Raw genomic sequence first — 22,732 nt, 5'->3', positions numbered from 1 at the left:
TTCAACCTGCTGGTTCAACCTAACCTGCTGGTTAAACCTGCTGGTTCAACCTGAACCTGCAGGTTGAACCTGCTGGTTCAACCTGAACCTGCTGGTTCAACCTGCTGGTTAAACCTGAACCTGCTGGTTAAACCTGCTGGTTCAACCTGCTGGTTCAACCTGCTGGTTCAACCTGCTGGTTCAACCTGAACCTGCTGGTTAAACCTGCTGGTTCAACCTGAACCTGCTGGTTCAACCTGCTGGTTCAACCTGACCTGCTGGTTCAACCTGCTGGTTCAACCTGACCTGCTGGTTAAACCTGGTGGTTAAACCTGACCTGCTGGTTCAACCTGCTGGTTAAACCTGAACCTGCTGGTTAAACCTGCTGGTTCAACCTGCTGGTTCAACCTGCTGGTTCAACCTGCTGGTTCAACCTGACCTGCTGGTTCAACCTGCTGGTTCAACCTGACCTGCTGGTTAAACCTGGTGGTTAAACCTGACCTGCTGGTTAAACCTGCTGGTTCAACCTGAACCTGCTGGTTAAACCTGCTGGTTCAACCTGCTGGTTCAGCCTCTGCGGCTCGAGGCTCAGCAGCGCTGATTCACCCGGAGCAGCGTTTTAATCCTGATGGCCAGATTAGACGGTCAGGAAGCTGCAGGACGGTTACGTCACCATGGAGACGGCTGATGGAGGAGAAGCTTCGCCGCTCATCAGAACGTTTACATAACACTCTGACAAGTTCCCTTCGTTCCCACAGAGGCAGGAAGCTTCACACAGGAAGGGACGGTGGTGGCAGCAGCATGATGTGGGAAGAACTGGAGCTGGAGACCAACTTCCTGTCGGCTGGAGAACAAGGTTGGTTGGTTGGTTGGTTGGTTGGTTGGTTGGTTGGTTGGTTGGTTGGTTGGTTGGTTGGTTGGTTGGTTGGTTGGTTGGTTGGTTGGTTGGTTGGTTGGTTGGTTGGTTGGTTGGTTGGTTGGTTGGTTGGTTGGTTGGTTGGTTGGTTGGATGGTTGGTTGGATCCTGTGTCGGCGTCTGAAGACCCGGTTTGCTCATCCGTCCTGGTTTCCTGGAACCTGAAGGTGGAAATGGAGCAAACAAACTGGGTCAACCAGTGACTGTATGCAAAGCAGCTTCCTGACCCAAACGGACCCGCCAGAACCAGCTGCTGTATGCAAAGTGGGTTAGGTTATCAGCGAGTTGCCTAGAAACAGAGATTTGAATATGACATCATCAACAAAGCAGCTTCTGACCCAAATGGACACAAACAGAACCAGGAGGGTTTGTTCCTGCAGCATCACAATGAAAAGCCTGGATGATGATGATGATGATGATGATGATGATGATGATGATGATGGTGGTCCAGACCAACATGGCTGCTGTGTCAACAGCCAATCAGATTGCTGTTTGGTTTAAGACAGATGAATTATTATTATGATAACTTTCAGTTCTTCCCTCAGACGTTTCCCAGTTAAACCAGTTAAACATCCTGACTAAACTCAGTCTGACTGGGAACAGATGTTCTGGTTCTGAACCATCAGAAGAAATAATCAGATCTGAACTCCTCCAGTTTAACCAGTTCAATAAATGACTAACTGGGATTTCTCCCAGTATAAACTGGACTGAGACGGAGGGTTCTGCTGGACCTGCTGGTTGCTGGCTGAGGGTTGCTGGTTGCTGGTTGCTGGTTGAGGGTTGCTGGTTGAGGGTTGCTGGTTGAGGGTTGCTGGTTGCTGGTTGAGGGTTGCTGGTTGAGGGTTGCTGGTTGAGGGTTGCTGGTTGCTGGTTGAGGGTTGAGGGTTGCTGGTTGAGGGTTGCTGGTTGAGGGTTGCTGGTTGAGGGTTGCTGGTTGAGGGTTGCTGGTTGAGGGTTGCTGGTTGCTGGCTGAGTGTTGCTGGTTGAGGGTTGAGGGTTGCTGGTTGAGGGTTGCTGGTTGCTGGCTGAGGGTTGCTGGTTGAGGGTTGCTGGTTGAGGGTTGCTGGTTGAGGGTTGCTGGTTGCTGGTTGCTGGCTGAGGGTTGCTGGTTGAGGGTTGCTGGTTGAGGGTTGCTGGTTGATGGTTGAGGGTTACTGGTTGCTGGTTTCTGGCTGAGGGTTGCTGGTTGCTGGTTGAGGGTTGCTGGTTGCTGGTTGAGGGTTGCTGGTTGAGGGTTGCTGGTTGAGGGTTGCTGGTTTCTGGCTGAGGGTTGCTGGTTGCTGGTTGAGGGTTGCTGGTTGAGGGTTGCTGGTTGCTGGTTGAGGGTTGCTGGTTGAGGGTTGCTGGTTGCTGGTTGCTGGCTGAGGGTTGCTGGTTGCTGGTTGAGGGTTGCTGGTTGAGGGTTGCTGGTTGCTGGTTGAGGGTTGCTGGTTGCTGGTTGAGGGTTGCTGGTAGAGGGTTGCTGGTTGCTGGCTGAGTGTTGCTGGTTGCTGGTTGAGGGTTGCTGGTTGAGGGTTGAGGGTTGCTGGTTGCTGGTTGAGGGTTGCTGGTTGAGGGTTGAGGGTTGCTGGTTGCTGGTTGAGTGTTGCTGGTTGCTGGTTGAGGGTTGCTGGTTGAGGGTTGAGGGTTGCTGGTTGCTGGTTGAGGGTTGCTGGTTGCTGGTTGAGGGTTGCTGGTTGAGGGTTGCTGGTTGCTGGTTGAGGGTTGCTGGTTTCTGGCTGAGGGTTGCTGGTTTCTGGCTGAGGGTTGCTGGTTGCTGGTTGAGTGTTGCTGGTTGCTGGCTGAGTGTTGCTGGTTGCTGGCTGAGTGTTGCTGGTTGCTGGCTGAGTGTTGCTGGTTGCTGGCTGAGGGTTGCTGGTTGCTGGCTGAGTGTTGCTGGTTGCTGGTTGCTGGCTGAGGGTTGCTGGTTGAGGGTTGCTGGTTGCTGGTTTCTGGCTGAGGGTTGCTGGTTGCTGGTTGCTGGTTGAGGGTTGCTGGTTGAGGGTTGCTGGTTTCTGGCTGAGGGTTGCTGGTTGAGGGTTGCTGGTTTCTGGCTGAGGGTTGCTGGTTGCTGGTTGCGGGTTGAGGGTTGCTGGTTGCTGGTTTCTGGCTGAGGGTTGCTGGTTGCTGGCTGAGGGTTGCTGGTTGCTGGCTGAGGGTTGCTGGTTGCTGGTTGAGGGTTGCTGGTTGCTGGCTGAGGGTTGCTGGTTGCTGGCTGAGGGTTGCTGGTTGAGGGTTGAGGGTTGCTGGTTGCTGGTTCTGGCTGAGGGTTGCTGGTTGCTGGCTGAGGGTTGCTGGTTGCTGGCTGAGGGTTGCTGGTTGAGGGTTGAGGGTTGCTGGTTGCTGATTGAGGGTTGCTGGTTGCTGGTTGAGGGTTGCTGGTTGAGGGTTGCTGGTTGCTGGTTGAGGGTTGCTGGTTGCTGGTTTCTGGCTGAGGGTTGCTGGTTGCTGGCTGAGGGTTGCTGGTTGCTGGTTGAGGGTTGCTGGTTGAGGGTTGAGGGTTGCTGGTTGCTGGTTGAGTGTTGCTGGTTGCTGATTGAGGGTTGCTGGTTGAGGGTTGAGGGTTGCTGGTTGCTGGTTGAGGGTTGCTGGTTGAGGGTTGCTGGTTGCTGGTTGAGGGTTGCTGGTTGAGGGTTGCTGGTTGCTGGTTGAGGGTTGCTGGTTGCTGGTTGAGGGTTGCTGGTTGAGGGTTGCTGGTTGCTGGTTGAGGGTTGCTGGTTGAGGGTTGCTGGTTGCTGGTTGAGGGTTGCTGGTTGAGGGTTGCTGGTTGCTGGCTGAGGGTTGCTGGTTGCTGGTTGAGTGTTGCTGGTTGCTGGCTGAGTGTTGCTGGTTGCTGGCTGAGTGTTGCTGGTTGCTGGCTGAGTGTTGCTGGTTGCTGGCTGAGTGTTGCTGGTTGCTGGCTGAGTGTTGCTGGTTGCTGGTTGCTGGCTGAGGGTTGCTGGTTGAGGGTTGCTGGTTGCTGGTTTCTGGCTGAGGGTTGCTGGTTGCTGGTTGCTGGTTGAGGGTTGCTGGTTGAGGGTTGCTGGTTTCTGGCTGAGGGTTGCTGGTTGAGGGTTGCTGGTTTCTGGCTGAGGGTTGCTGGTTGCTGGTTGCTGGTTGAGGGTTGCTGGTTGCTGGTTTCTGGCTGAGGGTTGCTGGTTGCTGGCTGAGGGTTGCTGGTTGCTGGCTGAGGGTTGATGGTTGCTGGTTGCGGCTGTAGTTGCAGAAGCAGTTTTTCCTGGTTAATGCAGCCGGACTGGAACAGCTCTCAGATCAGCTGCGACTTGGTTCCAGTCCGGTTCTGACCCGGTACTGACCCGGTTCTGACCCGGTTCTGACCCGGTACTGACCCGGTTCTGACCCGGTTCTGACCCGGTTCTGACCCGGTTCTGACCCGGTTCTCCGACTGGATCACGATTGGTTCATATTTCAGGATTGAATCTGCGGCTCCAGATCCGGCCCAGGTTTTCTGCTGACGTCACAAACAGATGGAAACAGAAACAGAGAAGAAACTTTTTCTGTTGTTGGTTTTCTAGTTATTTTAATTTATTTTCATCCAAAGCAGGAAAACAAACCGAGACTTAAAAACATTTTTCTTTTCCTGTCTGTAGAAATTAAAGAACTGATCATTTTTTGCGCATCATATTTATTTACACTCATCTAAAATAAAAACTTAAATATTTTAATCTATTTTTCCTGGTTTCTGTTCTGATCCAGATGTGAGAAATTCTGCTGCTTCCTGCTGAACGTTTCTGTTTCTCTCAGAGCTGCTTATGTAACCGTTCAACACAGTAATTAAATCATCCGTGTTCTGACGGCACCGCGGGCTGGGCCGGGCCGGGCCGGTGTCCAGAACTCCCAGCTTCCTGTCATCAGCCATGATTTAGCTCATTAACCTTCAGGTGGCGCTGGACTCGTCCATTATTCATCCATCACAGAGCAGAGGTCCAGTTCTGGTTCTGATCCGACTCTAAACTGAAGAGAGTTCATGTTTATGTCTGCAGGACCTGAAGGTCCAGTTTAAAACCGGTTCTGTAGTCAGAGAGAACCGATAGCGAGACAGAAAACATCCAATGTTCCTTTAAAATCAGAAGATTAAAATCTTTAGAGAACCTGAGAATGAAGAACCTGGAGGAACCGGCAGAAAATACCGAGCAGCAGGAGAGGAGCTGCAGCCGCGGAGCGAAGTCTGAAACAGGACGGGAAGGCAGGAACGGATCAGAACCAAGAACCAAGAACCAAGAACCTGAGAATGAAGAACCTGGAGGAACCGGCAGAAAATACCGAGCAGCAGGAGAGGAGCTGCAGCCGCGGAGCGAAGTCTGAAACAGGACGGGAAGGCAGGAGACGGATCAGAACCAAGAACCTGAGAGTAACAAACCAAAGATGATCAAAATGAAGCTAAAACTGAAAAACAGAAAAAGTTCTGATCTAGAGACGATTTCTACGCTACACTTTGTACTGCTAAATTAGCATCTTCCAGAGGTCAAGGGTCAACCATCTGCCCCAGTTTTATTAAGAATGTGATCATTGTAAAGAAGTTAAAGTTGAACAGGCCTCTTCACAGGTCAAAGGTTAGCGCTGCTTTTAGGGGGGAACGGAGAGCTGCAGCGTTTCCCTCCAGGTGAGTGCAAAGTGACTGCTGTGAGTCCTGCAGACAGGAAGTACCTGCTCTGGTACTTCCTGTCTGCAGGTACTCAGGAAGTACCTGCAGACAGGAAGTACCTGCTCTGGTACTTCCTGTCTGCAGGTACTCAGGAAGTACCTGCAGACAGGAAGTACCTGCTCCGGTACTTCCTGTCTGCAGGTACTTCCTGTCTGCAGGTGTTCCAGGAAGCGTCTTCCTCCGCTTCCAGATGTTTGAAGTGAAACACAAAGTGATGTGACTCAGACTCACCTGTGTGTCCCTGCAGGTGCGTCTCCTCCACCTGCTACAGTTTTCCCAGAATCCTTTGTTTCATGACCAGCTTCCATCCATTCAGAAAATCTCTGTCACTGTTTGGATTCCAAACCTGAAGTAAAGTTTGGGATGAAAACGTCCTGCAGCTCGTTTCACTGCTGATGTTTCATGGAGGCCTGCATGGAAACAAAACCTCACCTGTCTTTGTCTCACCTGGTTTCCCAGGATCTGACCAACTGACATTTAAAGGGACAGTTCAGGATTTCTCTCTCCTGTTTGGTCTCTTTATTCAGAATAAATCCAGTTTGATTGGGAAACTTAGTTCATAAGCCTAACCCTAACCCTACAGCCTGGCGGGGGCTAGTACAGCCTGGCGGGGGCTAGTACAGCTTGGCGGGGGGCTAGTACAGCCTGGCGGGGGCTAGTACAGCCTGGCGGGCTGCCAGGCTTATAACACCCTGGGGGAAACCCTGGGCTAGCATAGCTTCACTGCTTTTAGCACAGCTTGAACACAATAACAGCTGTTTGTGGAGAAAAGAAGCAGAAATTAACCGGAGAAGCTGCCACATCGCTGCTGTTAGCGGATGCAGTTGTGCGTCAGATTTATAGGTGTACCAGAAACAAGTGAATATAAAAGTTCCGGCTCAGAACTTCTGTATGTAAAAAAACAAACTAAAATGCATTCAGTTCTGTCATAATTAAAAACTTTTCAGAATAAGTTATTTTATTGATTTTCACCCTTAGCTGGTTTTCTGGAGACACAAGTGTCCGTCTGTCCATCCACCATGGACGGACGGACAGGTCAGTGACTCTCTGTCCATGGATGGACGGACGGACAGGTCAGTGACTCTCTGTCCATCCACCATGGACGGACGGACAGGTCAGTGACTCTCTGTCCGTCCACCATGGACAGACGGACAGGTCAGTGACTCTCTGTCCGTCCACCATGGACGGACGGACAGGTCAGTGACTGTCTGTCCGTCCACCATGGACAGACGGACAGGTCAGTGACTCTCTGTCCGTCCACCATGGACAGACGGACAGGTCAGTGACTCTCTGTCCATGGATGGACGGACGGACAGGTCAGTGACTCTCTGTCCATGGATGGACAGACGGACAGGTCAGTGACTCTCTGTCCATCCACCATGGACAGACGGACAGGTCAGTGACTCTCTGTCCATGGATGGACGGACGGACAGGTCAGTGACTCTCTGTCCGTCCACCATGGACAGACGGACAGGTCAGTGACTCTCTGTCCATGGATGGACGGACGGACAGGTCAGTGACTCTCTGTCCATGGATGGACAGACGGACAGGTCAGTGACTCTCTGTCCATGGATGGACGGACGGACAGGTCAGTGACTCTCTGTCCGTCCACCATGGACAGACGGACAGGTCAGTGACTCTCTGTCCGTCCACCATGGACAGACGGACAGGTCAGTGACTCTCTGTCCATGGATGGACGGACGGACAGGTCAGTGACTCTCTGTCCATCCGCCATGGACAGACGGACAGGTCAGTGACTCTCTGTCCATCCGCCATGGACAGACGGACAGGTCAGTGACTCTCTGTCCGTCCACCATGGACAGACGGACAGGTCAGTGACTCTCTGTCCGTCCACCATGGACAGACGGACAGGTCAGTGACTCTCTGTCCGTCCACCATGGACAGACGGACAGGTCAGTGACTCTCTGTCCATGGATGGACGGACGGACAGGTCAGTGACTCTCTGTCCATGGATGGACAGACGGACAGGTCAGTGACTCTCTGTCCGTCCACCATGGACAGACGGACAGGTCAGTGACTCTCTGTCCATCCACCATGGACAGACGGACAGGTCAGTGACTCTCTGGTTCTCAGCAGCTCGTCTTCGTTCACTGGATTGGATCCGAACTCTCAACATGATGACGACGTTGTTCTGTTTCTGTTTTCTTCCTTCAGCTCAGCTGGTGGCTGAGCCGCTGAGAAGGTTTGGGGTTTGAATCCCAGCCTTCCTCCCAGTGGGTTCTCTCTGGGTTCTCCACCTTCCTCCTGCAGTCCACTCACTCTTCTCCTGATCAATGATTCTCTGCGTTCAGCTTAATGATTATTGATTATTTCTCCCTGTTGATCGCTGGTCATAATTTCATCCCTAAAACGTTGTTTTAAAGGTTTGTAGCTAATAATAGATGGTTGTGTGTGTGATGAGAGTAGAGGACGATCGGCTCCAGTTACAGGATGGAGGTTCTGTAAATAGCTGCAGCTTTGTTTAACCGGGCTGTTGGGTCGAGTTCAGAGCAGATTACACAACAGAGTCTCTCTAAGGTTTATCCTTTAGAAAGACCAGAGCGGCAGCTCTGATTTATATATGTAATACGCACACACACACACACACACACACACACACACACACACACACACACACACACACACACACACACACACACACACACACACACACACACACACACACACACACACACACACACACACACACACACACACACACACGCACACACACACACACACACACACACACACACACACACACACATGCTACTCGTTTCCTCCCAGAGGCAGAACTTTCCACTCCTGTTTCCAGGTGGAAAAGTGTCACTGCAGCGACTTTCATTCAGAATAAAATCAGGATAATAAACCAGGCTGGGACGTTTCTGCCTCTGCTCCGGTTTGCAGGACAAAGACATGAACTGATTTCTGTTTAATGAACTGATTTCTGTTTAATGAACTGATTTCTGTTTTATGAACGACTGAAGATTCTTTTCTCCTCTGACGTTTCATCCACGTCTCATTTCATTCTGCATTTTTCTGCTCTCATTTACAACAACCAGTCCATGGCTGGTAAAAATAGCTGAGTGTGTGTGTGTGTGTGTGTGTGTGTGTGTGTGTGTGTGTGTGTGTGTGTGTGTGTGTGTGTGTGTGTGTGTGAGATAGATCGCTCTGACGCAGCTTTCAGTCGATCAGCTGCCTCACCCAGCTGGTTTTCTGCAGAGGAAGTGAGACTGACACAGGAGCCAATCAGGTTCCAGCTGGTGGAGGACGCTCCATGGTGGACGGTCCATCCGTCCATCTGTCCATCCGTCCTGCAGAGACGCCAACACACATCCATCCTCTCTGCAGCTGATTGTTCAGACTGAACTGAGGGGAACACCAGTGAGCCCAGCCGGCCCAAAGCAGATGTGAGTTAAGCTCCTGTTTCAACAAGAATACCAAGCTAGCATGATCAGATAAATGTAGTAATACAAAATCATATTGTTTTTATGATTTTATGATGTTGCACAAATAATAAAACACAACCTGTTCCTGCTGCCTCTGCTGGGGAAATAGAAGAAATGTAACCAGTTAACTAGTAGTCCGACCTGCGCAGCGACAGGAAGCGGCTCGCAGCTGGACCGGTGAGACGCTAACGGACGGCTGGTCATGTGACGCTAAAACCACGCGATCAGACGCACTGATCAGGGTTTGCTCCTGTTTGCTTTATTTTCGTGCTGAAATGGACTTAAGGAAAGGAGGACTCTTAAATAAATCTTTAATTAAATAAAATCTAACAGAAATGGAAGGAGTTACCCTGGTTACGTGCAGATTTGATCTTTAAAGATTCGTTTCTTTTATCATTTTCATTATTCAGTTTTAATTTACATAATCTGGATCTACGGTGTTAGCACATCTAGCGCAGAATTCTCCAGGTTTGATTTGGACCCGACCATTTATTTCCACCTGATTCTGATTGGCTGACCGCAGCCAATCAGTGGCAGCCTGATCTGAGCGCGCTCAGTTACGCTCTGATCCTCTGGCACGTTTCCACCGCACAGATTAGATTAGATTAGATTAGATTAGATTAGATTAGAGCTCTCCTTCAGAGACACCGTCTATGATCTGTAGAGCAGTGAGTTCTCAGAACCGTGTCCCGGTCCGACCCACAGAACCGGATCAGAACCAGATAAGGTCCGTCATGAAGGACGAATCCAGCAGAGGAAGCGACTCTGTGTTCCCATTAGTCAGCATTAACAGAACTTCCTGTTCCTCTGGCCCACTGTGTGACCCCTGACCTCTGGTGAGGGGATCCAGGACAGGATCAGAACATCCTGTCCTGGATCCCCTCACCGACCCTGTTTATACACACACACACACACACACACACCTCCAGCTGCTTCCTCACTTCATCATTATTGACGACTCAGCCAACCCGATCAGAACCAATCAGAACCTCCCTGTGGTTCTGAGTACACTGGTCCATCAGAACCAATCAGCTTGCAGAACTTTCTCATTGTACAACCACTAGATAAAAAGCTAGCTGCGCTAACCCTGCAGCGCTAATTATGAACAGTAATTACGCTAACGTGCTACATGTACACAGCGGAAGCTAATGCTAAAATGCTAACTTTAGCCATGTTGACACCAGATGATTCACATGTTCACCTGTAGATATTTTTATTTCATGTTTTTTGTTTTGTTTCGGGTTTTAAATAAACTCATTAGGAAAAAGAGAGAAAGTGAAGAGAGGAAACGGCGCTGCTGCGTAAACAGACTTCAAAATAAGAGCATAAATGAATCCTTCAGGCTAATTACCTGAGGATTAAAAACCAGTTCTTCCAACCCAGAACAGGAAGTAGACCAGTGAACACTCAGCTGATGTTGGATCTGATTATTGTTTGTGTTTCCGTTTGATTCCTTTAAAGCTCTTTGCACGCCGTGTTGCTGAAAACGTGCCGTTTAAATAAAACCTGTTCGTAATGAAGATTTGACATTAGCTGAATGTTGTTCAGTGTTTTCTGGATCACATCAGATGCAACATGGTTGCCGGTTTGAATCCCCTGAGAAATAAAACCTTTATCAGATGTTTGTGTTTTTCCTGTGGGATCAACTGGATCCACTTCCCACTGTGGGTTTTCCCACTGCCACGTTCCCAGCATGGAGCCATAAATCCTGCTTATTCTCCATCACGATGAAGACGAAGATGAAGACGAAGATGAAGACGAAGATGAAGACGAAGATGAAGACGACTCTGGTATTTCTAGATCTAGTTAAAGCTGCTGAGTGGTGGGGAAACGTTCTGCAGCTGAAACTGCTGCTGTGGACAGCAGGAGGAAGAGGAGGGTGGTGAGGAAGAGGAAGAGGAGCGCTGAGTCACAGTGAGGAAGAACATCCTGCATCAGGCCAGAGCGGCTAAGACGCTGACTCAGCAGATCAGGTTCTGCAAAACGTCTTAGAGATTCACGTGTCGAACGCCAGGAGAGGGTTCTGACCCGTCCGCAGAGGGTTCTGACCCGTCCGTAGAGGGTTCTGACCCGTCCGCTGAGGGTTCTGACCCGTCCGTAGAGGGTTCTGTCCCTGGGCTGGGTCCAGGGACAGCTGCCTGTCATGGAGGTCTGCTACCATCTAGTGGCCGGAGTCTGAACTACACGTGGCTCCCGGAGGTTTTATTGATAAACTCAGTAAATAATATTAATCCTGTGGGTGAAATGTTGAACTTTATAACTACAGTAACTTAAAATGTGATTAACAACAAAAACTTTTTAAAAGTACTTTTTAAAGTTTAGGTATAAGTTCGGGAATCTCTGGAACCCAAACTAGATGAATGGATTTAAAATATTCTGAAACTCAATAAGGGCTGCACAGTGGTGCAGTGGGTAGAGCTGCAAGGCAGCAAGAAGGTTCTGGGTTCGATTCCCGGTCTTTCTGCATGGAGTCTCCATGTTCTCCCTGTGCATGGTGGGTTTTCTCCAGGTACTCTGGTTTCCTCCCACAGTCCAGAAACATGACTGTCAGGTTAATTGGTCTGATAAATTCTCCCTAGGTGTGAGTGTGTGTGTGCATGATTGTTTCTGTGTGTCTGTGTGTTGCCCTGCGACAGACTGGCGACCTGTCCAGGTGACCCCGTTTCCATGGTGATCTGAGGGTCAACGTGATGAAGGATTTATTGATCACCTGAAGCTGTTTTTTCATTTGGAGCTTCATCTGATCTGAACGACTCGTTTCTGTTACAATGAGATCATTTAGAGTTGAAATCTGCAGATTATTTAAACCGTCAGACGTCCAGTGGTGGAGGAAGTACTCAAAAAATGTACTTAAGTAAAAGTCAAAGTACCACATTAACATTTTACTTAAGTAAAAGTAAAAAAGTACTGGTTTTTAAAAATACTTAAGTATTAAAAGTAAAAGTACTTGTTGAATGGATTGCCTAATCGCTAATATCATTAAGTGAACTGATCAGATGATCATATGCCACAGATAAAACATGTTTTTATTGAGTTTACTCTGTAACATAGGTTAGACTTAGATATGTGATTCTATGCATCATAATTTCAGGGATGGAAACATCTCGTCTCCTGTCCTAACATAACATGAACTTCACTTTTTTTGCCACACATTTATTTTGAAAGAAATCCAACTGGCAGAGGAGGACATGGAACCAAGGAGCCACGTAGCAGAGTTTTAGTCTGGACCACTGAACCCAAGACCAAATCAGAACCAGCACCCCGTGCTACATGACAATAAAATTAAGTGCACCTATCAAAACTGCTTCTCAAATTGATCTGGAAGATTCACTTTCCCACCTAGATATTAAATACTTAGAGCTGAAATAAATTATCCAGTGACAATTCAAACTCTTCTTCATTCTGTTTTGCTTTCATCTCTGTGCCACAATACACAGAGGTCTCCTGCCATCCCTAAAGAAATAACACCCTGGGCGGTTGCCCATATTGCCAATGTCAGAAATAATAATTGTCTGCACCATTAAACATAGCAATTAACAACGCTCAACTATGAACACTGTCCAAGGCCCAATAAGCAAGAAGTAACCAAGCAGGAGGAGCACCGTGACTGTTCTCATCCTCCCTCCTGCTGCAACATCTGCCACCATGACAGGAGACGAAAACAAAGAGCAATGAGCATGCTCTGCGTTCTTATGTTCTTGTTTTATTTATTCACCAATTAAATATAAAGATATTTTAATGAAATAAAATAGCTACTGCAGTGTACGCAGAGCATTACAAGAACAAAGAACGGCTCTCAGTGAAGCTTCAGCACTATAGGACTTGGTCAAGATCCGTCCAGAAGAATCGGATCGTTCCTGAATGTCATATCACTATATTGCACTTTGGTCACAGCGTTGTCCCATATCTGCGACATGTCAGTCATCGCAGATGCAACATGTGTCTCAGTCAATACAGCTAGCTTTGCTAGCATCACGTCCACAGAGCTTACCTTTCTTTAAGCTTTCCTTCCAAGTGACGTTAAAAATTGGACGAAGTCCCACCGTCTGTGAAAGCGAAGCGCTGCTGATTTTACATGTCGCCATATATTATGATTTATGCAGCCATTATATTACTGACGCTCAGAGGAAACCACTGCGCATGTCTGGAGCTCCGCAGCGAGTAAAGGTGGAGCCGATGGGTGACAACAGACACTACGTCACGTTATTGCTGGGATTTTACGGCGCCACCTTAAATCCCTGAACTTCACATTTTAACGGAAAAAAAACACAACGCGACTTGGATGTAACGAGTAACGAGACACTTTGTAGAAATGTAGTTGTTAGCAGAATCGCTTTTCGGCACAGCGTTCAACGTGACATCATGAGACTCAAACCGTTTTGCTTTCGTGTTGTTCCCCTTCTTTCAGTTGTTTGAAGGACACACCCTTTATTATACACGAGTGTGTTCAATTAGACAGGTCACGTGATGTGACATACAATAATCCAATAATGAGAAAAACAACAACAAATGAGAGCACAAAAACATTCATAATGTCAACACCCCCACTTGCTCACATTTGGGTAACTTCCTGACCCTTAACATTTCAACCCAAATACATTCATGATACACCAAACATAAACACTTCATACTTCTTTAACTTAGTCTTTGTTGCTGGTTTCGTTAATACATCTGCAACCATTTCATTAGTTGGACAGTACTCTAGAGAGACTTTTCCTTCATTTACAACTGATCTGACAAAATGATATTTAATATCAATATGTTTACATCTTTGTCTATACACTGGATTTTTGGCTAAGGATATGGTACCCTGATTGTCCTCATAAATCTTAGCTAAGTAATCCATACCATCCATGTTGAACAACAGTTGTTTCAAGTATAAGCATTCCTGTACAGTAGCAGCTAGTGCCATGTACTCTGCTTCACATGTAGATAGAGCTACTGTAGGCTGTCTTTTAGTCTTCCATGAGACTAACGGACCGTCTTTATTTAGACTCATACAGTAACCTGTTGTACTTCTTCGATCTGATGCGTCACCTGCCCAATCTGCATCACTGTATGCATGTATAAGGTTATCACAGGCACCCCTTTTAAAACATAGTTCTTTATCTTGTGTGCATTTTAGATACCTGAAAACATGCTTTACAGTATTCCACTGCTCTGTGGTTGGGTTTGCAAAGTACTGTGCCAGTTTACTTACTACATAGCTTAAATCTGGTCTTGTACATGTTGACAAATAGATTAAGCTTCCTACTACCTCTCTGTATTTTCTGGCATCACTCATTATTTCAGCATTATCAGCATAGTTAAGTTTCTGCTCACAAGGGGTAGTTCGCGGCTTACAGTTCTGCATGTCAAACTTTTCCAGTATTTTCCTCACATACTTCGATTGTGACATTTTAATACTGTCAGCATTTTTCTCAAAATCAATGCCAAGAAAATGTGTCAACTTTCCTAAGTCCTTCATCCTAAATTTGGATGCAAGTTTCTCTTTTACATCTCTAAGGATATTCGTATCACTGGCAGCAATAATCAAATCATCGACCCATATAATGATAAACACAGTTTCAGTATCAGTAATCTTTGTGTAAACACAATGATCAGCAGGGTTTTGAACAAATTTGTTTTCACATAGGTAGTCATGCAGCATTTTGTTCCAGTTTCTGCCTGACTGTTTAAGTCCATAAAGAGATTTTTGCAGTTTATACACCAGTCTCTCTTTTTCTTGGGATTCCTTCTTGTAGCCCTCTGGTTGTTCAATATAAAGTTCACATTCAATTGGGGCATGTAAATATGCTGTCTTTACATCCATCTGGTGAACAAACATGTTCTCCTGTGCCACCTTTTGCATCAGCACTCTGATGCTCGTCATGCTAGCAGTTGGTGAAAAGGTTTCATCATAGTTCACACCTTTCTTTTGACTGAATCCTTTAGCAACATATCTAGCCTTGTATTTGTCTGATCCATCACTGTTCCTTTTGATTGCATAAACCCATTTACCCCCACTACAGCTTTACCCTCAGGTAAGTTGGTCAGGGAAAAAGTAACATTGTCCTTTAATGACTGCATTTCCTCATCCATGGCTGTAACCCATTCTTTTGCATTCACAGATGTTACAGCTTCTTTGAAGGTTTGAGGTACTCCACTTATCAGTCTGTAACAATAATCAATGTTACCCATCTGCTCTTCATCAATGCTACATACATAGTCATCTAAATAACCAGGTTTCTTTCTCTCTCTGACAGGGCCTCGCCTCTCAGGTTCTTCACGTTTTGTTGTTTGACTGGTACTCGCTATTGGTTCTTCTTCTGTCCTCAGTTTATGGTCAGAAACATTTACTGGATCAGCATCTGAACTTTTGGTTGCTCTAGAACCAATTCTAATATCATCATCATCATCCAAAGTTACATCCGTCTCATTTTTCTCTTTGGATACAAATTCCACAAGCCTGTGTTTCTGGATTTTCCTGCTGTTTGGATAGTAGACCATATAGCCTGGACTATTCTTGTCATACCCTATAAAAATGCCTTTTTCACACCTTGAATCCAGCTTCCCTTTCTCTCGTTTATAAGTGTAACAAACACATCCAAACTTGTGCATCCTAGAAATGTTAGGCTTCCTGCCTGTCAACATAAAGTAGGGCGTTTGCTTTGTGCGATTATTAAAACATCTGTTTCGCACTACAGCAGCTGTCTGAACTGCATATGGCCATAACATTTTTGGTAACTCACCATCGATCAACATACATCTAGCCATGTCAAATAGAGTTCTCCAGTTTCGTTCTGCCGTACCATTTTGATGTGGAGAATATGGTGCTGAGGTCTCGTGTCTGATACCATTTCTGCTCAGTAATGACTGGTACTCTTTTCCTGTGAATTCTGTACCATTGTCTGACCTCATGCATTTAACCTTTCCATGTGGGGCCATGTCAGCAATAAACTTTTCAGTAGCTTGTACTGTGTCACTCTTGTTTTTCAAAAAGTATACAAAGACTGCACTGGAATAATCATCTGTGAAGGATAATGCATATCTGTGACCACCTTTAGACATTGGGTCTATAGGTCCTGCTAAATCTGTGTGGACCATTGCTAGTGGTTCTGTAGCTCTTGCATCTGGTCCCTTATTCCTAGTTTGAACAAATTTTCCTTTTGTGCAGACTTCACAATATGGCTCACCTCTCCCTTTAATTTCCATGCCATGAACAACATTTTCTAGCTTCAGTACATCTCTGTAATTGCAATGTCCAAGAATCTCATGCCAACTTTGTAAGTCATAGCATTTTTTACACTGATCACCACATTCATTGTCCATCGTTTGCAAGTAATACAGTTTGTTACATACGTGAATGGGGAACTGGGTGTCGTCTCTGAGAAGAACGTTCTTTCCTTCTTTGAAAATCACCGTTGCTCCGCTGGATGTTGCAGCTTTCACTGAGAAGATGTCTTGCGGGTATGAAGGGATGTACAGTGCGTTCCTCAGCACTGTTTTAAGACGTCGACCTCTGCTGTCGATCAAACACACTTCCGCGTCTCCTCGTTGCTTAGCAACTCCAAAACACCTGGATCCATCAGCCAATTCCACGCAGTGCGTCTCGGCCTGGAAACTTTCATCAAACTTCCGAAACTTACTGATGTCAGTGATTATGTGCGATGTCGCACCAGCGTCCACCATCAGACCTCTCCTCTTGATGCCGTCCACTCGCGTGTCCGCGTCGCTCACCCGGAAAGCAAACTCTTTGTCGCCGCCCGTCTCTTCGGCTACTTTCCGCGCGTTGTCCCGTTGTTTTCTCCGTCTGCAGGTCGCGTTGCTGTGACTGTTATTCTTACAGCAACTGCACCACTGCTTCCGCTGGCAGGTTCTGCTTATGTGGCCTTTCATCCCACATTTAAAACATACGATCTCAGAACTTCCTGCTCCAGGATCATTTACGCCTCTTGGTGCGCATTTGGAGCCAGAATGTGCTTTAGCTTTCATCACGTTGTCCTCAGATACTGTGCCACGCATATTTTCAATGTCTTCAAAACTTCTGAGTTTAGTCTTAAACTCTGCAAAAGTCAATTTATCACCATCTTCGCTTTGAGTAGTATAAACAGCAAATGGCTTGAATGTCTCTGGAAGTCCTTTCAGAACCATGGCGATCAGAAGTCCGTCGCTCAGCTGCTCACCTGCACTCCTTAAAGCGGTGATCGCGGTTTCAGCTCTGATGATGAACTCGGTAACCGACTCACAGGGTGATTTCTGCAGTGAAGTCAGCTCAGTATACAGGTTAATCACTCTGGGCTTTCCTTTGCCGGCGTAATGGGCCCGCAGGATTCCAAGCGCCGCACGTCCGTCATCTGCCGCGTCATGCATGACTAGTGATAGACTCTTGTCATCCAAAAACTGAATGAGCTCTGCATAAGCCTCGGCGTTTTTCTGTGCGTCTTCCTCTTCATCATCTTCATCAGAGGGGCTTGTCAAAATTGTCTGTTTCAGCCCTTGCAATCGAAGGTGTCCTAGAAACTTTGTTTCCCACAGTTCGTAATTTTTCTCGTCTCCATCAAAGAGAAGTCTTGACCAGCGGCTGTGTGCCATGTCCTTTTCTCGTGTGTTCATTTTCTTTGTTTCATTCTGGGCCCATAACCTGTTAGCAGAATCGCTTTTCGGCACAGCGTTCAACGTGACATCATGAGACTCAAACCGTTTTGCTTTCGTGTTGTTCCCCTTCTTTCAGTTGTTTGAAGGACACACCCTTTATTATACACGAGTGTGTTCAATTAGACAGGTCACGTGATGTGACATACAATAATCCAATAATGAGAAAAACAACAACAAATGAGAGCACAAAAACATTCATAATGTCAACAGTAGTGAAGTAGAAAGTACAGATACTTACTGTAAAATGTAGTGGAGTAAAAGTAGAAAGTATCCATTATTAAATCTACTTAAGTAAAGTACAGATACACGAAAATTGTACTTAAGTACGGTAACGACGTACTTGTACTTGGTTACTTCCTACCACTGCAGACGTCCCACCAGGGGTCAGAGGTCAGCCTCACTGTGAGCAGAGCTGCAATTCATCCTGCTGCAGGCTGGTTGGGTGTAACCTCCAACCTACCAACACCGGACCGGAACCAATACCAGCTGTTTACTGGGACCAGAACCAATCGGAACCGACCATCTCTCTTCTTCATCTATGAAGGAATAAAACTTCTGCGATATAAATCGCAATATCGATATTATTACACAGCCCTAAATGGAAGATTAATATATGAAAACTAAGACTTGTATCGTCTTAAAGTGGCTTCAGGAGAGGGAGAAGTTCAATGGATCCAGTTTTACGTTTAGAGCTACTGTAACATAGATAATAATGTATAGAAATCCACTTGTCATCACTGTGTAACGGGTGAAACAGCACCTCCTCCTGGTGGTTGGCAGGATTGAGTAATGGGTGAAACAGCTCCCCCTCCTGGTGGTTGGCAGGATTGAGTAATGGGTGAAACAGCACCCCCTCCTGGTGGTTGGCAGGATTGAGTAATGGGTGAAACAGCACCCCCTCCTGGTGGTTGGCAGTATTGTGAACACAGACATCTCAATGGGCGCGAGGCAGGTTCCGGTAAAACGTCATGTTAGCTTGTTGCTAACATGAAACCCGCTGTGATGAACCTGATTCCTGATCAGTCCACATTCTGCTCCGCACTGATGAACAACGTTTCATCTCATCCTGCCTCCTGGTCCTTATTCACACAAGAATGGGTGTAAATGGTTGTATGTTTAGATGGATTAAAAACTTTACAATTTTGGAAATAATAAAAAAAAAAATGTGAAAGAGGTGGCAAACGTTATGGGTAGAAGAAAGGAAAGGACGGTGGTTTCATAAAATCCAAAAGAGAATTGGACAAATGAGAAGAACACGAAGAAACAGGAGAGAAGAGATAATTATTCACAACTTGGGATCAGACGCACTGCGCTGAGTAGCTCATTATTTCTGGTAGGGAAACATCCGAGCGGGAAAACGAGACAGTGCGACATGTTATCTTGCATTGCAGGAATTACTGGATTCAGAGAAACAAGTTAATTAGGTGCCTTGGTAATAAATGAAGTTTGGCTTTGTTGATTTACTGCAAAAGGATTCAGGAAGCAGAGGATATCAGGCTATATTTGATTTTTTTAAGCAGTGTAAGTTGTATAATAGGATCTAGTTTTTTTCTGTTTTATTTTATGTCATGTGGTTCACTGTTCTTACCGGTTGATGGCGGTAATGCTCACCTATCGCTTCTTGCCAACCGCCTATAAATTTCAAGAAGAAGAAGAAGTAGTAGAAGAAGAAGTAGAAGAAGACAACAACTGCAGTTGCAGTTACGGGTCAGACATGGCTGCGTGTGAGACGTTAACCCGCTGCCATCCTCATCTGCGGTTCTAAATCTGAACTTTGTAACGACCTGACTTGTTTGCAGGAAGGTGAGTTTTGTTCCTGACCGGTTTTGTTCGGTGGATGTTATTTGAAATCCGGAGTTTTTAACGCATGATCAGCAGCGTGTTGCTTCTCGTCTCCTGTAAAGATGGCGCCGTTCTCAGCGGTAAACGGATGGCTTTTAAACGCCAGTTAGTGGTTTTCAGTGACTGCTGCATCCGTTTCCAGCGAGGCTGAACCTGCCGTGGTTCTGGCCTTTCCTACACGGTTTGCTACAGAGAAGTGAGGCAGTTTGAGGCCCTGCTGCGGCTTTTCCCGGCAGGGTTTTAGGTAAGCCTCCAACAGAAACAATTTGTTTTCATCATAAACATTTTATATGTTCTGTTGTCGGTGGGTCAGAACCACATGGAGGGTCTTTCTCCTGTCTGGGTTCAAACTCACTCAGAACCGTCAGTGTAGTTCTGCTGATGGCCTGCAGGGGGCGCATTTCACCACTTCTCTGAAGTTGGGAGTTTTCCTGTTGAGCTGCAGCTTTTACGGTTCGTCAAACCGGTTTTCCGGCCTGACAGGAAAGTTCTGAATTAGTTTTTTATATTTCAGATATGAGAAAAGATGTCGAACCAGTCAGAGCTCTTATAAAGCTGATTTATTGTCAGGATGGGCCGAAAATATGGAAATCTGAGTTATTGAAGGTGCAGCATAATAATCGGCATCAGATATAATTTCCTCCCTTCTGTATAATTAAATCTGATGGATGTAAAAAACTGAGTTTTAATGTTTATTTCTAAATTCAGCTGGTGAACTGACATGTAATCTGTTTAACTCAGGTGATTGTGTCGGAGTCGGCTGAGATGATGGCGGATGAACTGGTAAGGCTCTTCTTCCTCCATGCAGCTGCTGTGGTTCTGTGCTGCGGCGCCACCTGCAGGCTGATTGGCTTTCTGCAGGAGGAGCTTCTTTCTGATTGGCCGGCTGCTCTGGCAGCGGCTGATCGGGTCTGACTTCCTGCTGAAACATCAGACCTGATCCAACGATCTGGATAAATACAGTATAAATAAAGTTTATATGTAAATGTGATGTAGATGTTTATGGACAAAGCTGCATTAAACTGATCATATTATGTATTTTAATATAAAACTGGAAGAATAATAAATGGTGGGGAATAAAAAGCTGAAATGATGGATTTTTATGTTGAAAAACATGTTTGTACTCCTGTATGTTTATATATTTCTATACTTGTTTGAAATAAAGAATCTAAACTGAATGTTTTTTCGGGGTTTTTCTATAACAGCGTCTGTGTTGTGATGGGCAGCATGGAAGGGATTATAAAACAATATTTAATTATAAAACATTTATACCTTTTTGTCTGCATGTAGAGACAAAAATGAACTCTGAGGTAAAATATTTTTATAGGCGTCATGATTTACATAACAGGGAATTTGTCAGGTTGCACATGGTTGCTGCATTAAGTCATTTTCCAAGTTAAATATATAATGGAACTGATGAAGATATACATTTTATTAGATCAAAAATCAATGATTGATGCTGGGATTGATAATTTGTCATTAGTTTTCTCTGCATATCTTAAATGTTATTATCCGTAGCCAACCAGAACATTTTCGGTAAATAATCATGCTGTGCAGATAATAAACTTGAATAAATGTTTTAAAATCCAGAGCCTGACTCCGTTTTCCATGTAATGCTGCTAATGTCCACTGGGGGGCGTGTTAGCATAGTTTTTAGGAACTTTTCCACAAAAGACTCGCTTCATTTCCTGTTTGGCATTAATTTATTTACTTTAAACTAAAGTTTCATCTCAATAAAGAGCCCCTCCCCCCAAGCTGATTAAAAGCCGCAGGAAGTGATGAAATACTGATGAGGTCAGCTGGCAGCAGCTGATTGGATACAGGAGAGACACGTGACTTCCTGAAGACGACGGTTTCTAACAGCATGATGTTGGACACGTCCAGGTCCGTTAACCGATTAGCAGTTTGAGGTCATGGAGGTCATCTACGCTCAGAAGCCCCGCCCCCTAGCTGGCGGCAGGAAGCAGCTGGATCATCCGGACCGGACCGGACCGGACCGTCCTCACAGGACTTCCCTTGGACCGGCTGGTTCCTGTAAACCGTCCTGTGAGGAGCGACGACCCGCTACGAGTTGCTCTCCGGGAAGGAGACTCTTTGGCGTGCGGTCCGGTTCCTGGTTCTGGTGGCCGGGTGTTCGGGTTCTGACGGCCGGGTCTCGGCCTGCGGCGTCCCGGCGTCACCGACCAGTTCCCGCAGGAACTTGAACTTGGACAGGAAGAGCTGCCACACGACGTACCAACCTGAGGACGAAGACAGCGAACCGTGACTGACAGACCCAATCCGTCCAGAACCAGAACCTTTAGTTCACCTCCTGACCTCAGCTGGACCCAATCTGATGCCCGGAACGGGACTAATCTGGGTCGGAACCGTTCCTGTTTCCTGTATTCTGAACATTAACTAAAATCAGTGATGGACCAGGTTCTGGTTCTGGTTCTGTTGGAGTTTTCCTCTCTACTGTCGCCACACAGCAACAACTTGACAAATCAGAAACTTTTAACCAAACAGAGAAACAACCAGAACCGTTTCGGAACCGGACCAGACCTTATTCTGAAAGGTCCAAAGTCTCTTTCAGAATAAAGTTTTCATTTAACCTGGAGATCCAGAACCTGGAGAGTGACCTGGGTCATCTGCTGGTTCTGGTTCAGGTCCACTGGGTTTTGTCCTGATTATTGATCTGATCCAATATTCTGAGGTTCTGGACTTTTGGGTTTTATTCTCTGAGAACCAGAACCATCAGAGCCAAATAAATAAAGTCTGAAACATTCCGCTGCGTGACGGATCTGAGAAAAGATTCTCTAGGTTCTGGAGCGATTTCAGAACCAGAATCAGAACCAGAACCAGAATCAGGACCAGCCAGAATCAGGACCAGAACCAGAACCAGAACCAGAACCAGAACCCGCTAACTCCTGTTGCTTCTTTTCTCATTTCAAGCTTTACGGATCAGAGAACCGGAAGCAGCAGCCATGACGGTCAGCCTCCGGTCCGACATTTCTGCGGGGTTCGGGCTCGGTTCGGGCCGGTTCTGAGAGTGAGCTCACCGAACAGCATGAACAGCAGCACGCAGAGCAGCGTGGCCACGATGACCAGCAGGGTGAGGCCGAGGCTCTGCCACATGTCTGCGGGGGTTCGGCGCTCCGGCGGCGGCCCTCTCACTCAGCTGACCCCGGGCTGGAGCACCAGCAGCGGGTCATCTCACGCTCCACGCCGGCCTGTGGGTTCGTTAGCCCGCTGACTAGCTCAGTCGAGCCTCGCAGACGGTCTGGATCGGACCAGGAGGACCATGAG

General features: G+C 46.7%; 1 protein-coding gene and 2 long non-coding RNA genes across 3 annotated transcripts; 2 read left to right on the top strand and 1 right to left on the bottom strand.

Moving 5' to 3' along the window:
• Positions 1 to 567: 567 nt before the first annotated feature.
• On the top strand, positions 568 to 12,872 carry LOC145553579 (uncharacterized). The gene is made up of 2 exons (XR_014089614.1): positions 568 to 835; positions 8,685 to 12,872. It is a non-coding gene; the product is annotated as an uncharacterized LOC145553579 (long non-coding RNA).
• A 4,948-nt stretch (positions 12,873 to 17,820) lies between these two features.
• Positions 17,821 to 20,625, top strand: LOC103473068 (uncharacterized). Its single transcript, XR_534970.3, has 2 exons — positions 17,821 to 19,408; positions 20,189 to 20,625. It is a non-coding gene; the product is annotated as an uncharacterized LOC103473068 (long non-coding RNA).
• Positions 20,626 to 21,131: 506 nt separating this feature from the next.
• smim13 (small integral membrane protein 13) lies at positions 21,132 to 22,624 on the bottom strand. The gene is made up of 2 exons (XM_008423001.3): positions 22,486 to 22,624; positions 21,132 to 21,687 (listed from the first exon to the last, which is right to left on the bottom strand). Exons 1-2 carry the CDS (start codon positions 22,559 to 22,561, stop codon positions 21,512 to 21,514), a joined length of 252 nt encoding a protein of 83 aa, XP_008421223.1. The 5' UTR covers positions 22,562 to 22,624; the 3' UTR covers positions 21,132 to 21,511.
• Between the last annotated feature and the right edge of the window lie 108 nt (positions 22,625 to 22,732).

The sequence above is a fragment of the Poecilia reticulata genome, chromosome 11, assembly GCF_904066995.2.
Source record: "Poecilia reticulata chromosome 11, P_reticulata-male-v2, whole genome shotgun sequence".
Taxonomy (NCBI): Eukaryota; Metazoa; Chordata; class Actinopteri; order Cyprinodontiformes; family Poeciliidae; genus Poecilia; species Poecilia reticulata.
The sequence above is the reverse complement of the archived record's forward strand: the minus strand, read 5'-3'. Positions and strand labels throughout refer to the sequence as shown.